The following is a 15,095-nucleotide window of genomic DNA, read 5'->3' on the forward strand; positions in this document are numbered from 1 at the left end:
TTGTCTTACTGCATGACCCACTTTTTGTTGAGCTTCGGTTCACAGGCGGATACCTTGATATTTTCCCATAGAATGTGCTGGTACAACTCAGAACTCATAGTTCCATTCATAGTTCCTGGTCCAGAGGCAGCAAAGTAAGCCCAAATCATGATACTACCACCACCATGTTTCACAGATGGGTTAAGGTTCTTATGGTGGAATGCAGTGTTTGCTCATCACCAAACATAACGCTTCTCATTCAAACCAAAAAGTTCAATTTTGGTCTCATCCATCCACAGAACATTGTTCCAATCACCTTCTGGCTTATCCTATGGTTTGTCTTGAGCAAAGACGGCAGCAATGTTCTTTATGGAGAGAAGTGGCATTTTTCCTTGCAACTCTGCCATGCACACCATTCATGTTCAATGTTCTCCTGATAGTGGACTCATATACATTGACTGTAGCTACTGCATGAGAGGCCTTTAGTTTCCTAGATGTTACTCCGGGTCCGTTGTGGCCTCCCAGACTATTACACGCCTGCTCTTGGTGTGATCTTTGTTGTTCGACCACTCCTGGGGAGGGCAACAATGGTGCTGGATGCCTTAAATTTGTACACAATCTGCCTGACAATTGACTGGTGGAATCCAAACTCTTTAGAAATGGTTTTGTAATCTTTTCCAGCTTCGTGAGCATCAACAACTCTTTTTCTAAGGTCCTCAGAAATCTCCTTTGTTTGAGCCATGACACACTTCCACAAACCTGTGATGTGAAGATCAGACTTGATAGACCCAGATTTCTCTTCTTTAAATAAGGCAGGGTCTCCCAGACTCACACTTAATTGTCCTCCCATTGATTGAAACACCCGACTCTAATTTCCCCTTTAAATAAATAATTCTAGAGGTTCACATACTTCTGCCATGCACAAATATGTAACATTGGATCTTTTTCCTCAATAAATAAGCAAGTGTAAGGTTTTTGTCTCATTTGTTTAACTGATGTCCCTTTATCTAGTTTTAGGACTTGCATGGAATTCTGATCAAATGTAGTTTAGGTCATATGTATACAGAAATAGAGCAAATTCTAAAGGGTTGACAAACTTTCCGCAGCATTGTATGTCTGAACTATGTTGAAATGATGTTTGAACAACAGTACAGATGGCAAAGAGTCCTGTTCTTGACATCTCAAAACCCAGGTTTCTGCCTTTGATTTCAGAGCATTAAATCAACTTATAGATGAATTAAGAATTGATACCTTTGAGTCCTGTTGACTCAATGTGATGGTATGCTGTATGTTACAGTATTAACATGCATTCTATCATCTCATAGCTGCTTCCCTTTTTCCACTTTTCCAGTGCAACAAAGAGGTAACCTTGATGGATTCCTAAACGTTATCAGCTGCAAACAACACACACTCATGTGTGATGTTTTGTGTATTTGATCCTGATATTATAACTGATGATGGTCAATCTAAGAGAAGAAGCTGAGCCAACATCAGACTGAGGTACTTCTGATATTAAAGGATTTACCCTACATCTGCTCCCTTGTTCATTATTTTCAATAATCCTTACATTTTCTGAGTACTATGTTATTCTGCAAAACCATTTGTGCATTTTCTAAAGTGTAATATAATATATGTCATATATCTATAATATATAAAAAGGAAGGACATAAAGATGTTGAAGTCAATGAATTCAGTTGACAAAAAGACCTCTGTTATTAAACTGCTGTTATAAATACAGCAGAAATACACAATTCATCTACAAATCATACTGTCATTTTTTATATTTATCATCAAAAATAACTGATTTTTAGTCAGATGTTTCCCTCCAGCCCAAGCAACTGCCGAGATGTTGATAAGTAGTGCTGTGCTGGAGCTGACACATCTCGCTACACCATATTAGAGTGAATCAAAGAGGATTTTTCCCTTTCCACCCTCACTTCAGCACCCTCAGTCCTAACACATGGTGCTGAGCTACTTCTTTCATTTCATTAATGAGTTTTCCATTGGATACCATGCATGGCACTGGGAGTGTGTGTCTAGACTGTCATGTGAACAGGCTGAGACTAGAAAGATGAAAGCACCAGCTCTCATTGATAAAAGACGACAATGCAAAAGAACACCCAACACTTGATTGACATGGCATTGTCATGGCATTGATATTTTGACAGAGTTTTTAGAGCTTCAAATATTGTTACTAAATACTAAATTCCCTTTTTTTATTCCATGTGGTACAAAATGAAGCACACAGTCATCTTAGACAAACCAAAGCTCTACGAATGTCATAAGAAGATTACTACATTCTTGTCTTTCAGACACTGTTCCAGTCATTTGTCTGTCTGAACTGCTCATGTCATTAGTGACTAACGTGAGCATAAAAGAACTAATTGAATTCAAAAGCAGAATTACTGAGTGTCTCATGCGGAAAGGCCTGAACAGTGACTCACTGACATATCAATGTCTGTTCTGACCAGCCTTTTGGCTCAGAACACATAGCACAAAGTTGTAAAAAGAAGACAGTGGAAATCTAAAGAGATGGAGTGGATGAAATGTGTACCTTCTCCTGTGAAGGGGTGGCTTGGCTCTCTTCACCTCTCCAGACAGGCTCTTCAAAGAACTGAAAGAAGGGAGAGATGGATTGTTAGTGGAAAAAAAGGGAGGGATGGACTGAAAGAGTTGAACAAAAGAATGGAAAGTGAGGTGGATTTTATCTTTTAAAGTAAAAGTAAGTGACAATGTGCTAAAACAGGTCTTTTTAGATTTTAACTACTGAAATTAACAGGGAACGTTGATCTGGTGTTTTTTATGCTAATCATTGTTCACATCCTAAACTGTTAATCTTATAGAAAGTAGAAACTCATTCCACTAACCAAATACATACATACATTAGTGGATGTGATTAAGCAAGTGTTAATATAGGCATGGAGGTAATTATAACAATAATCAGACACACACAGAGTGCAGAGAAAGAGCAGAGAAGCAGCGAGAGGGCAACCATAAACAAAAGCAAAATACAGTAGAGACTGTCTTTATTTACGTTATTTACCAAATTTATGTGCACTCGGACTGTGCTCCGGCACAGCACTACTTATCAACACCTCAGCAGCTGCTCAGGCTGGAAAGAAACATCTGACTAAAAATTGATTATTTTTAATTGATTTCTAAGTTGCTATCAACACTCCTCTGCAACTCCTACCGGTGCACCATTGAGACCATTCTCACTAGCAGCATCATGGTATGGTAGGGCAACAACACACAAGCAGACCGGAAACACCAGCAGAGAGTGATCAGGTCAGCCCAGTACATCACAGGAATGGCCCTCCCATCACTGCAGGTTATCTACCAGCAGAGAGTCCTCAGAAGGGCCCACAATAACATCAAAAACCTCACCGACCCCCAGCACCACCTCGTCACACTCCTGCCATCTAGAGTGTGGAGAGGAGTCTGAAATGCAGGACCTCAAAGCTCAAACAAAGTTTCTACCCCCAGGCCATAAAGCTGATTAAGACCTCAAAGCCACTGCCACTGAGTCCTCCCATCCCTCCCATAACCAAACAAAGGACTTAATGCAACTTCGCACAAACTGAACAATTTGCACATGTCTGAACAATATGCACACCTCGTTTGTCATTTTGCACTTACTTTTATACTGTTCTTAGCACAACTGTTATCACCTACTACCTCAGTATGTATATATGTATGTGAGTGGTGATTGGATATGAATTTGTGAGTGTGTGGATATGAATGAGTGGGTGTTTGTGTGTGTCTGTCTATATTTGTCTTTTTAGGGCCCAAGCACGAAAGTGCCAGGGGCCGAGCAGTCCCTGGCACTGAAAGTGTGAGGAACCTATTGTTTTGAAGGGATTATTATTATTATTATTATTATTATTATTATTATTATTATTATTATTATTATGATTATGATTATAGGAGGCCATTGCATTTTTGAGGGGCTTAGGATGCTTGAAAACTCACGATAATTGGCACACATGTCAGAAGCATATTTTTGCAAATTCTTTTGCACAACAGGAAGTCAGCCATTTTGGATTTTGTGTGTCAATTTTTATTTTATGAACACATGTTTGAGGCCTTTAGGATGTGCAAAAACTCATGAAACTTTACACCTATGTTCAAACTAGTAAATATTTCAATTAGTATCACAATTGGGCTTGGGCATGGCATTTCAGCTCTATAGCGCACCCTAATTACTTTTAGCGTTTTTGAGGTGCTAGGGGTGCTCGAAAAATCATGAACCTTTGCAAATGCATCATAAGTTTCAAATCTTGATATCTGATATTGGTCTCCGGTTTGGGTGTGGCAAAATGGCTTGAGGGAACCCTCTAGAAAAAAAACAAAATCAAAGGCTCCACCTTTAAATTTGACCTGGATTTACGAAATTTGGTAGGCAGATATAACATCTCCAAACTTAAAAAAGCCTTTTTGAGCCATAGCCAAAGTCCAACAGGAAGTCAGCCATTTTGAATCAAATTAGCATTTTTTTCACAAAGGCCTTTCGAATGCAAGAAAACCCATGAATCAAAGTCAAAGTCCCCACCTTTAAATTTGACGTGTATGTACGAAAATTGGTAGGAAGATGTAACATCTCAAGACTTTAAAAAAAAGCCTCTTGGAGCCATACCCTAAGTCCAACAAGAAGTCAGCCATTTTGAATCTACTTTGCATTTTTTTCACAAAGTGAAGCCATTGACAGGCATTGTATTTTAATCAGTTCCTCCTCAAGATTTAACCCGAGCAACTTCAAATTTAGCAGGTTATATATAAACACCTTTGTGATGATAATTTGAGAAGCTTTTCAGTTTTCATGGTGTCACCCTTGGCCAACACCCTTGGTGTGGCATGCCAGACCATTTTGCTGAAAACATGTTTGGGGCATTAAACAGGAAGTTGTTTAACTCGGCTTTACATTGTCCAATCTGCTCCACATTTCTCATGCTTGATAAGAGTCCAGACCTGAACACATCTAAGTGTCAATACTGAGTCATAGCGCCACCTACTGACAACAGGAAGTTGGCCTTACATGACAAACATCATATGATTTACATGAAAATTACATGGTGTGGTCTACACATGATATACAGCAACATGAAGCATAATTAGCGGGTGTTCTATAGCGCCACATAGTGGACACAAGAAGTGATAGTTATCTCCTACATGCAATGTCAAATATTCATGAAAATGTATATCCATGTCAGGTGCCCTCTGGTAAATGTATTGCTGTATTGTGTTGCTCTACAATAACAGCAGTTCGACTGCAGTGTGGAGCGAGGGCCTGATCATTGCTGCTGCTTTAATTAAACTTAGTTTCTAGTGGCTGTGTGTGTGTCTGTATATATTTGTCTTTTAAACTTAGTTTCTAGTATATTCTGAATAGAGTAATTGACGGCACCAGGTAGAGACATAGCAAACTAAGAATTTCATTGCATTGATAACTTGTTTATTTCTGCATGTGACAGTTAAGTCTTTGAGTCCTTTGAATCCTTAATACAATTCAAAATTCTTCATTGCTTTTACTGGTACCCTAGCAGGTTATTCAGACTGGTTTTAAAAGAAACACCAGACTGCTGGAGATGTGACAGGGAGGTGGGCGACTTAGTCCATGCACCGTACCCAGAGGTACAGATCTTTTGGACTAGAGTCCATGAGTACATCTCAGAAATTGAGGGGGTAGATTATGAGTTTTGTCCTGATGTATAGATACTTGGAAATCCTCAACCCATTGATCAAGTTGTTAAACCCCTAGCACATTGGATACAGACAAGTATTACGATTGGTAAACAGGTAATTATGATAAAGTGGAAAGCTGTAGGAGGCCCATTATTTCAGGAATGGATCTCAGAACTGTGTAAGGTGGCAGCTTTTGAGAGAATATCTAATAGTCTAAAAATGAGTAAGTAAAATACAATAATAAATGGGAAATGTTTCTGCAGTTTCACTCACTACAGAGGTACCAGTGAACACACCTTTTAGGTTGACTGATTTAGTTAAGTGCCAGGCTCATAAAATACACAGAGTATGCTTGTATTGATATTTACCTGTGACAGCATGTTATCTGTATCTGTAAACATACACATTTTCTCTGTAGCATGTACAGCTCTTTGTTGAGACTGTTATGAATGCAGGAGGTCGGATGTGGTGATGGCGCCACTGAAGGAAACAATACATGGACACTATTACTTGGACACTATTTAAACATTCATTTCTAAAGGACTATGAGTGGACACCTAACAGTGGTACTGTTGACAAATTTATATAACATGTCATGTTAATACTGTTGTTTTAATTTACTTTATTTTATAATTTATTTTATTATTATTTAATTGTTTTGATTTATCTTTTATTATTGGTCAATTATTACTTATTTTATTTTATTGTTTTTGTTCTTCTGTCTGGTGTTGTTCAGGGATTGTATTGTTATTGGATTTTCTATGATGGCGCAAATGCCTCAGTAAATTATGTTCTGAGTCTTTTATGCAGAAGATAACCTGGCAGTAGTGTAGAGTTTAACCCAGAGACTTGTCTCTCAAAAATATGCTGCTGCGCTGAGCCTGGAGGCTGGTGGCTCTTTGCTCTTATGTGCATCACACAAGGACTAAGCAGTTCTATGAGGAGCTTTGTGCTTCAGGATGCTGAGAGCCACTATTAGTCTGCTGATACTTTTTGAGAGGAAACAACATAGTCTACATTCAGCAAGTCTGATAAACCCACTGAGTCCATACCTGCGCTGTGCCACGTCCATATCCGCAGTGGCGTTCCTTCCTGGCTCCCAGCTGTGTCGACGGTATGGAGACAAGGAACGGATGGAGGCACGCAAGATGGCGGAGGAGACGGGATTTTCTGGAAGCTTATCTTTTTTCTCTTCTTCTTCTCCTCCTCCTCCTTCTGTCTCTCCGCCTCCTACAAATCCCAACAGAAAATCATGACTGCATTTCCCACTGTGACTTTTTTTCAAAACATTATCTTTCTTAATAGTGTGAATGCTGATTCAGCACTTGTTCTTCTAAGCTTTATTAGTGTAAATGCTGACAAACTTTATTTATTAGTGTGAATGCTGATAAGCATGAGGAAGAGCCTTGTTTTTCAAATTCAAAGCCCCCAGATGGCAATGGGAGCTTACAGGGGCCACGGACAAGGCTAGAATTTCAAAATAAGTCATTAATTTCAGATTTCTGCATTTTTAGCAGTGCTTTGCAATTTATTCTTCTTCTTTATGTTTTTCAGTTGACTACTACTTCTGCATATTTTAAGCTACAGGAACCATTCAAATGTTAGACTTGCTTTTCTTGCATTTCTTTTTTCACCTTTTCAGGCAATTTATTTCAACTTCCAGCTTTGACAGTATTAGGTAAAGTTTAGCTTCTCTAACAATGAATTTTAACTCTTAGCTTCTTCATTACATTTCAGATTCCAGGTTTTTCAGCAATGCAGTGCAATACATTTGAGCCTTCAGCTTTTTCAAGCAAAATTCATTTCAGATTTGAGCATTTTCAGCAATGCTTCGCAATTTATTTCAGCTGTCAGCATTCACATGCATTTTCCACAGGAAACACATTTTTAATTGTAAATAAATTGAATGGAGATATTTCTTTATAAATCGATCCAACTTTATTAATTCTAATTATTCTTATTTGTGTGCCCATAATGCACATTATACATAGTAAAATAAGGATACACATAGTATGTATACTATTATATACATACTTTGTAAACTAATAATTGAATTATAAATGTGATAATTATTAAAAAATAAAAGAAAAAGTATATAACCATGTAGAATAAAGGATGTGCAATGCTCAGATAACAGACAAAGTGTAGGGTACTGTGACTATAGTGAAAATTTCAAGCAACAAATTAAAACAAAAATCAGTGACAGTGAATGCATCAGCGTAACTTACAAATGTTACAGATTAAGAGAACAGAAATATAAAGTATGAATGGAAAAGAAAAATGAAAACCAAAAAAAAAAAAAAAACTGTATTGAGGGGTGCATCAGGATGCAAGTATAAATAGTATTAAGATATTTTATCTCAACTGTGGTAGGTCCAAAGCTGACTTGTCAGTTGTTACACATTTTAACTGAGAAATACTAAAAAAACTGGAAAAACTACATCATTTTAAACCAATTTATACCTGTATTTTATGTTTTAGCTTTCTGCTGTTAGATGAAACAGTTCACTGTGGTTTACAGTGGAGAAGGTCCTCTGGTGGGAGGGAAAATGCAAAAGAACTGCTGGTAAGGCTGAGTAGTAAAACCACAAAATGTTGGTGTTTTGATATTGAGAATAAATAGAGATAACATAGCAGAGAACTTTTGAAATAACTATATATGAATTGCAACCCGCTTCAGAACCAAAACTGGGAGCAAAACATGCCCAGATATTTTAACAGAATGAAATCTCCACCCACTTACGACTGCTAGAATTCAAGAACAAACAGTGTGGTTTACCTCTCTCCTCTGTTTCTGACTTCCAGGAATGCCTGGAGCTGCAAGGGGCCATGGTGTCAGAAGTGTCAACTGACGAAACACCTTCACTGGGACTGAAGGCTCCCTGCGTCGATGCATCATTTGTAGAGGACCAAGAGACACGAATCCCTCTGCCCCTGTCTCCAACACGGGGGGCTGGATCTACAGGCTAGTAGGAAAGAGAAGACTGACGTCAACAAAGGCTCTACTTTCATTAAAAAGTGCACTGTTGTAAAATTAAACATACAAACATATCCACAAATGATCAGTGGAAACACCCTGAAGTCACAGAGGAGGAAACGCACTCGCTCTGTTTAACTCAACACCCCAGCACTAATAACGACTAGTCATATAATGGAGTGAAAAACTGCTAAATTTACTATTTTTTATAATTTTCCGAATGTTTCCATCCTTGAGGGGACCTTTGGTTCTCATAGCTAGTCCTACACAAAAAGCCTTACACACCTTGAATCCTTGGTATTAAGGCTGCAGTTAAGAAACAGTTGTCGGGGAAACAGTAGCCAAATATAGCCTAGCCACATGTCATCTCTTTCAAGATTATGAGAAAACTTGGTGGAAAAGGCCTCTTCCAGAACAAGTGAGTCATGTTGAGCTCACACTGGGCTGGACAGAGTACATTCTGAGCAAACAGGGTTCTATAGAGTTACTGTACTATAGTCCAAACCTTTATGGTGGTACTACGAGTCCTTTAAACAGTTTTTCTGTAATAACATGCCCATACATCTGAGAGCTTTATTGCCATGTGAATATGCCACATCAATATTATTAATACTACTGATTTTTAATATAGTGTAAGGACTACAGTATGTGATCTTTATAGTACAGCTAATCAACTGGTTTTCCTCTGGTCCCTGCCAAGCTGCAGGGAGAGTGTTTTCTGGTGTGTTGCATAACACTCTTTAGCGGAGGTTTTCCCAATTTTAGTGAAAAGGTAGAAATGTATGTCAGCACTATTACTTCTGACCCTGACATGAAAAGGGTAACTAATGAAAGCCAGCTGCTGTGCTGACATCATCAGTAGATCACTCAGTGTAGAGTGTGATAGTCCCCTTAGAGGGTCCTTGTTGAGGGTCTTCAAATGGCTGAGGAGACCAATTCTGGAACCACAAACTTTCTTGCAGTGTAGAAACTGATGTGAGATGCTGCTTGAAATGGAATGTGGGAGAGCCTTTTTGGTGTGGACTCTCTCCTTTCTTGCTGCTAGTGGACTCTGACAGCCAGTTGGAGATCGTCTTCATGGAATGTGGCTCCTTCATGTAAACTGTTTCTCAATGTGGTTCTGTTTTGAGCAAGGTCTTCCCAGTTAGAGCTGTTTGTGTGGAATGCTTTTTCTGACCTCCAGGTGCTAGTCGGCCAGAATTTAATTCTGTGTAGAGGACCTGTTTTGCAAGGTGTGTGTCACGCATTTGTATTACATGGCCTGTCCATCTCAGCTGGTGTTTAAATCAATGTTTGATTCATCAAGAACACTGATGTTAATATGCTTCTCTTTCCAGCTGATTTTCCGCAGGCATCTCTGGTGGTAGGACTCCTGGGCTCTTATATGTCTACTGTAGGTAGTCTAGGTCTCTGCACCATAGAAAAGTGTGGGCAAGATAACTGCCTTGTAGATCAGCAGCGTGGTCTTTGCAAGTAGGTCAGAGTTTTCAAAGAATCTTCTGGGGAACTTTGCAAAAGCCCCGCTGGCAAAGCAGATGCAATGGTGAACCTCGCTGTCAATGTCTACCCCTGGGGAGAGGTGACTTCAAAGGTAAGGAAAGGCAAGTTTATTTATATAGCACATTTCTGCAACAAGGCAATTCAAGGTGCTTTACATAAAACATTAAAAGCATCAAGACAAAGTGCAAAAGAAACACACCATAAAAGGACGATTAAATACAATTTAAAACAGCCATTAAAAAGGCAAGAGAATAAAAAATAAAATGAGCTAAAATAGAATAAGACAAGCATAAAATACAAGCATAAAAGTTACAGTGCAGTGTAAGAAATAAATAATTTTTTGGTTTAATCAAAGGCAGCCGCAAACAGAAAAGTCTTCAGCCTTGATTTAAAAGAACTCAGAGTTGCACCAGACCTGCAATTTTCTAGGATTTTGTTCCAGATATGTGGAGCATAAAAACTGACCACTGCTTCTCCATGTTCTTGGTCTTAGGCCGTATTCAGACCAAATCAGATGCTCTCTCTCTCTCTCTCTCTCTCGCTGGTGCTCTCAGCTGCTTTCTCTTTCTCTTTTTCTCGTCTTTTTTAAAATAAGTCGGGAGGCAGACAGCAGAGTCTCCATTTACTTTTAATGTTATCAAACGAAGAGAAGTATCCTCCCCTCCCCCTAGTAACGTCTTTTTACTCCCTCATGGCAGAGTTTACAGCTCTCATCAGTCTGATCTCCAGCTGTGATTGGGTGCGTTTCTCCAAAAGTTGACTCTTGAGCTTTCCGGCCACAGTCCAGTGCAGCGCCACAGCGGCCAAAGCGCCTGCAGCCGAAACACACTACCCCATTCAAATGACTGAGAGGACTGGTGTTTTCGCCGCACTGCCTGATTTGGTCTGAATACGGCCTTAGTGAGGACTCGAGCAGCAGCGTTCTGAATCAACTGCAGCTGTCTGATTTATTTTTTAGGGAGGCCTTTAAAGACAGTGTTACAGTAGTCGAGTCTACTGAAGATAAATGCATGGACAAGTTTTTCCAAATCCTGCTGAGACATAAGTCCTTTAATCCTTAATATATTCTCCAGGTGATAGTAGGCTGATTTTGTAATTGTCTTAATGTGGCTGTTGAAATTCAGGTCTGAGTCCATGACTACACTGAGATTTCTGGCTTGGTTTGTGGTTTTTAACATTACTGATTGAAGCTGAGCACTGACTTTTAATCGGTCTTCCTTGGCTCCAAAAACAATTACTTCAGTTTTGTCTTTGTTTAACTGAAGAAAATTCTGGTACATCCAATCGTTGATTTGTTCAATGCACTTACTCAGTGCTTGTGTTGGATCATAGTCCCCTAGTGAAATGGTTATGTAAATTTGTGTGTCATCTGCATAATTATGGTTACACATTTTGTTGTTGGATTTGTGGAATGGCAGAGGTGTGCCTGAAGGCAGAAGAGGGGCAAGCAAGCCGGCCTGCTAGCCAGGCTAAAAACTACCAACAGACCCACTTTGCCAACACTCTTTCTGGCAAATGTCTGCTCGCTGGATAACAAAATGGACTTAATGCGACGCTGAATGAGCAGCTACAAGGAAACGAGGAAATGCTGTGCACTTCTGCTTCCAGAGACATGGCTAAACAACAACATGCCTGATGCAGCTTACCAAATCGAGGGGCTACTCTTCTTCCGAGCCGACCGCAATCAGCTGTCAGGGAAAACCCGCGGAGGAGGACTCAGTGCCTACATCAATGAGCATCGGTGTACCAACTGTTCTCTGGTAAGCAGCCATTGTTCCGAAGCAGTGGAATATCTGACGCTGAAGTGCCGGCCACACTACCTGCAGAGTATTTGGGTGTTTTTACTGCACATGCTTCTTACATCTTTTACAGCATAGTCACCAACAATCAGAGTTTAAGGCCCAGTCGTTAGTTTTCCCTGTAGGCTTTTATTTTCAGATTTACTCTCAGTCCTTATCCTGCTGTGTGAAGATTAGAGGTTATCCAGGTCATCAGATGGAGATCCTGGGTCTTGCAACAGTGGAGCAAATCTGTTCTCCAGTTGCACACTTGGTTGTTGGGGAGGTTTGTTGTTAGTTCTCCCTTTTGCAGCTGTCCACGGCTTTGTCCTACTGAGAATGGGGTTGAAGAGGCGCTTTGCCTGGATGACAATGCAGGCCAGCTGGTCGCTTCACAAATCTCAGGGCACTGGGCTCTGCCTGTTACTCGTCCTCCCATTTCCCAGGGAAATGATTTACTCTTAGGCTTTGCTCCAAGAGAGTCCCAGAGAGGACGACCACTTGTAGATTTATTACCCGGTATGCAAACCTTTTTTTGAAACCATGGTAAAGTGGTGTCATTCCCATATAGTCCATTCACTTCTACATTAACTTCTAACCGTTGAATTTTTGTTTTCAGCACTACAATCTCCTATAGAAGTTTGTGGTAGTCCTCTCCGGAGAAGGGGTGCATCTTGCTGCTAATTAGCGCTAGCTAAGTACTATGTTTCCAGTCACTGCAGTACAGACTTGTGCTGATGGTAGACTACGCTCACAAAGTACTGAGGAGATCTTAAAAATGTTAAAATATGGCAAAAACCTACTATATCTACAAAGAATTACAGTTCCAGTGATTTATAAGTATCAAGGAGCAACTGCTCGTAGTTTTTCACAGAAGAAAAACAAGAATATCAGCAGAAAAATGCAAGCAGAAGCAAGAGCAAGCAGCACAGTGTCTGCACTGTACATTTTCAAGGCTTACACTGTCAATTGTTATTGTTGGCGGGGGTGCGGAGCTGTCCGGTGGGGACTGATGGAGAATCTTGGTCTTTTTGATGTTCATGGCCAAGCCAAGGAGTGTGTACGCCCTGGCAAAAGCATCAAGTATGCACTGAAGATCTATTTCTGTGTGGGTGACGATGGCGTTATCATCTGCATACTGAAGTTCCACGATGGATGTGGAACTTCAGTATGGTAACTAATGAAAGCCAGCTGCTGTGCTGATGTAAAACACATCTGACAGTGATGTTTATGTACCACCATAGATTATGAGCTTATGGAAATTTACATGCAAGCTGTTAAACTGAAGTAACTGTTTTGGAGCCAAGGAAGAATGTTTAAAAGTCCGCACTCAGCTTCAATCGATAATGTTAAAAACTACAAACCACGCCAGAAATCTTGGTGTCGTCATGGACTCAGACCTGAATTTCAACAGCCACATTAAGACAATTACAAAGTCAGCCTACTATCACCTAAAGAATATATCAAGAATTTCAGGACTTATGTCTCAGCAGGATTTGGAAAAACTTGTCCATGCATTTATCTTCAGTAGACTCGACTACTGTAACACTGTCTTCACAGGTCTCCCTAAAAAAATCAATCAGACAGCTGCAGCTGATTTAGAACGCTGCTGCTCAAGTCCTCACTAAGACCAAGAAAGTGGATCATATCACTCCAGTTCTCAGATCTTTACACTGGCTTCCTGTCTATCAAAGAATTGATTTTAAGACACTGCTGTTGGTTTATAAAGCAGTGAATGGTTTAGGGCCAAGATACATTTCTGATCTGCTGCTACATTATGAACCATCTAGACCTCTCAGGTCATCTGGTACAGGTCTGCTTTCTGTCCCCAGAGTAAAAACTAAACATGGAGAAGCAGCGTTCAGTTTTTATACTCCACATATCTGGAACAAACTCCAAGAAAACTGCAGGTCTGCTGCAACTCTCAGTTGTTTTAAATTGTAGCCGAAGACTTTTCTGTTTCACACTGCCTTTTATTAAACTAAATTTGAGGGTTAATATTTTACATCGCACTGTAACTTGTAATCTCCTGTTTCAACTGTCTTATTCTTTTTTTAGCTTTTTATTTCCAAATTGAACACTTTTTAATCATATTTAAATGTCTTTTTACTTGTGTTGCTTTTATATTCTGTCTTGATGCCTTTTATGCTCTATGTAAGGCACTTTAAATTGCCTTGTTGTTGAAAGGTACTATACAAATAAACTTGCCTTGCCTTGCCTAACAGGAGCAAACACATGAATGTATGAATTTATTAGAGCTTGTCTTTGTGTGTGTGTGTGTGTGTGTGTGTGTGTGTGTATTTTGGCATGGTTTCTACCTTTTTAAAGACATTGTCATCCAGGTCAGCACTGACTTTCAGGCTTTCACTGTTGCTCTGCAACAAGCACACCGACACACACTCCTCTCTGTCTGGACAGACAGCTGAAAAGAAAAATGTGAAAAGTTCAGTGATCAAAAGAAGTTGATGTAACATTTTATTCTTAAATAGAATATGTCATGCCATGTCTGAGCAGGTGGCATATTGTAGGGCTGGTTATAAACCACAAAGACAGGAAGTTGACCTCATATCACGGAAACCACAGATAAACAGCCTGCTTGTGCAGGAAGGATGTTTGTTTACTGCTGTGAAGCTGAAATGACATCAATCAAAGTGTTAAAGCTAACTGATGAAGTTCACATTACATAAAAGTTGATCATCTGTGTCATTTATCTGTCTAGGTCTAACCCTGAGGTTAAATGACATTGTGCTGTTGCATAGGCTTGGTTTATTAAAGAAAAGGTGCCTAAATTTGATTTGCTGAATTTTTATTTATTTAACTTGTCACCTTTTTACTGCAGCAATTAAAAAAGAAAAATAAAATACTTTTTTAACTGCACAGTGGCCACAGAAAATGCCTGAAGTAATATACTGGGAGACCTCAAACAACTTCTGTCAACCGTTTAACCACTGTTCGTAATCAGTGGTGAGGATTTTAACAAAGCTTCCATTTTTTCTTTTGGTGATTGAGATTGTATAAATAAGACAATAACTCTACAGTGTCCTGATACAGAACATAATGGACTACACAACTAACTGTTCTTTGCCTGCACCTCTACCATTATTTACTCAGGACACCTTCATCTATCTATCTCTCTATATAAAGGAAGGAATCCCTGTCTGTCTGTATGTATGTAAGTT

At 39.5% G+C, this 15,095-nt stretch overlaps 1 protein-coding gene across 6 annotated transcripts in view; it reads right to left on the minus strand.

The window, feature by feature from the left end:
- The window catches only part of akap13 (A-kinase anchoring protein 13), a 166,450-nt gene that overhangs the window by 43,355 nt on the left and 108,000 nt on the right, over nucleotides 1-15,095 (minus strand). For 5 of the 6 annotated variants that reach the window (XM_067588652.1, XM_067588654.1, XM_067588650.1 and 2 more), the window contains exons 13-16: nucleotides 14,235-14,338; nucleotides 8,441-8,627; nucleotides 6,714-6,891; nucleotides 2,534-2,593 (exon numbers count right to left, since the gene is read on the minus strand). In XM_067588652.1, the coding sequence (XP_067444753.1) occupies nucleotides 2,534-2,593; nucleotides 6,714-6,891; nucleotides 8,441-8,627; nucleotides 14,235-14,338 (529 nt within the window). The remainder of the gene's footprint in view (nucleotides 1-2,533; nucleotides 2,594-6,713; nucleotides 6,892-8,440; nucleotides 8,628-14,234; nucleotides 14,339-15,095) is intronic. The other variant, XM_067588653.1, reaches the window with a different exon arrangement.

The sequence above is a fragment of the Thunnus thynnus genome, chromosome 5 (genome assembly GCF_963924715.1).
Source record: "Thunnus thynnus chromosome 5, fThuThy2.1, whole genome shotgun sequence".
In the NCBI taxonomy this organism is placed as follows: domain Eukaryota; kingdom Metazoa; phylum Chordata; class Actinopteri; order Scombriformes; family Scombridae; genus Thunnus; species Thunnus thynnus.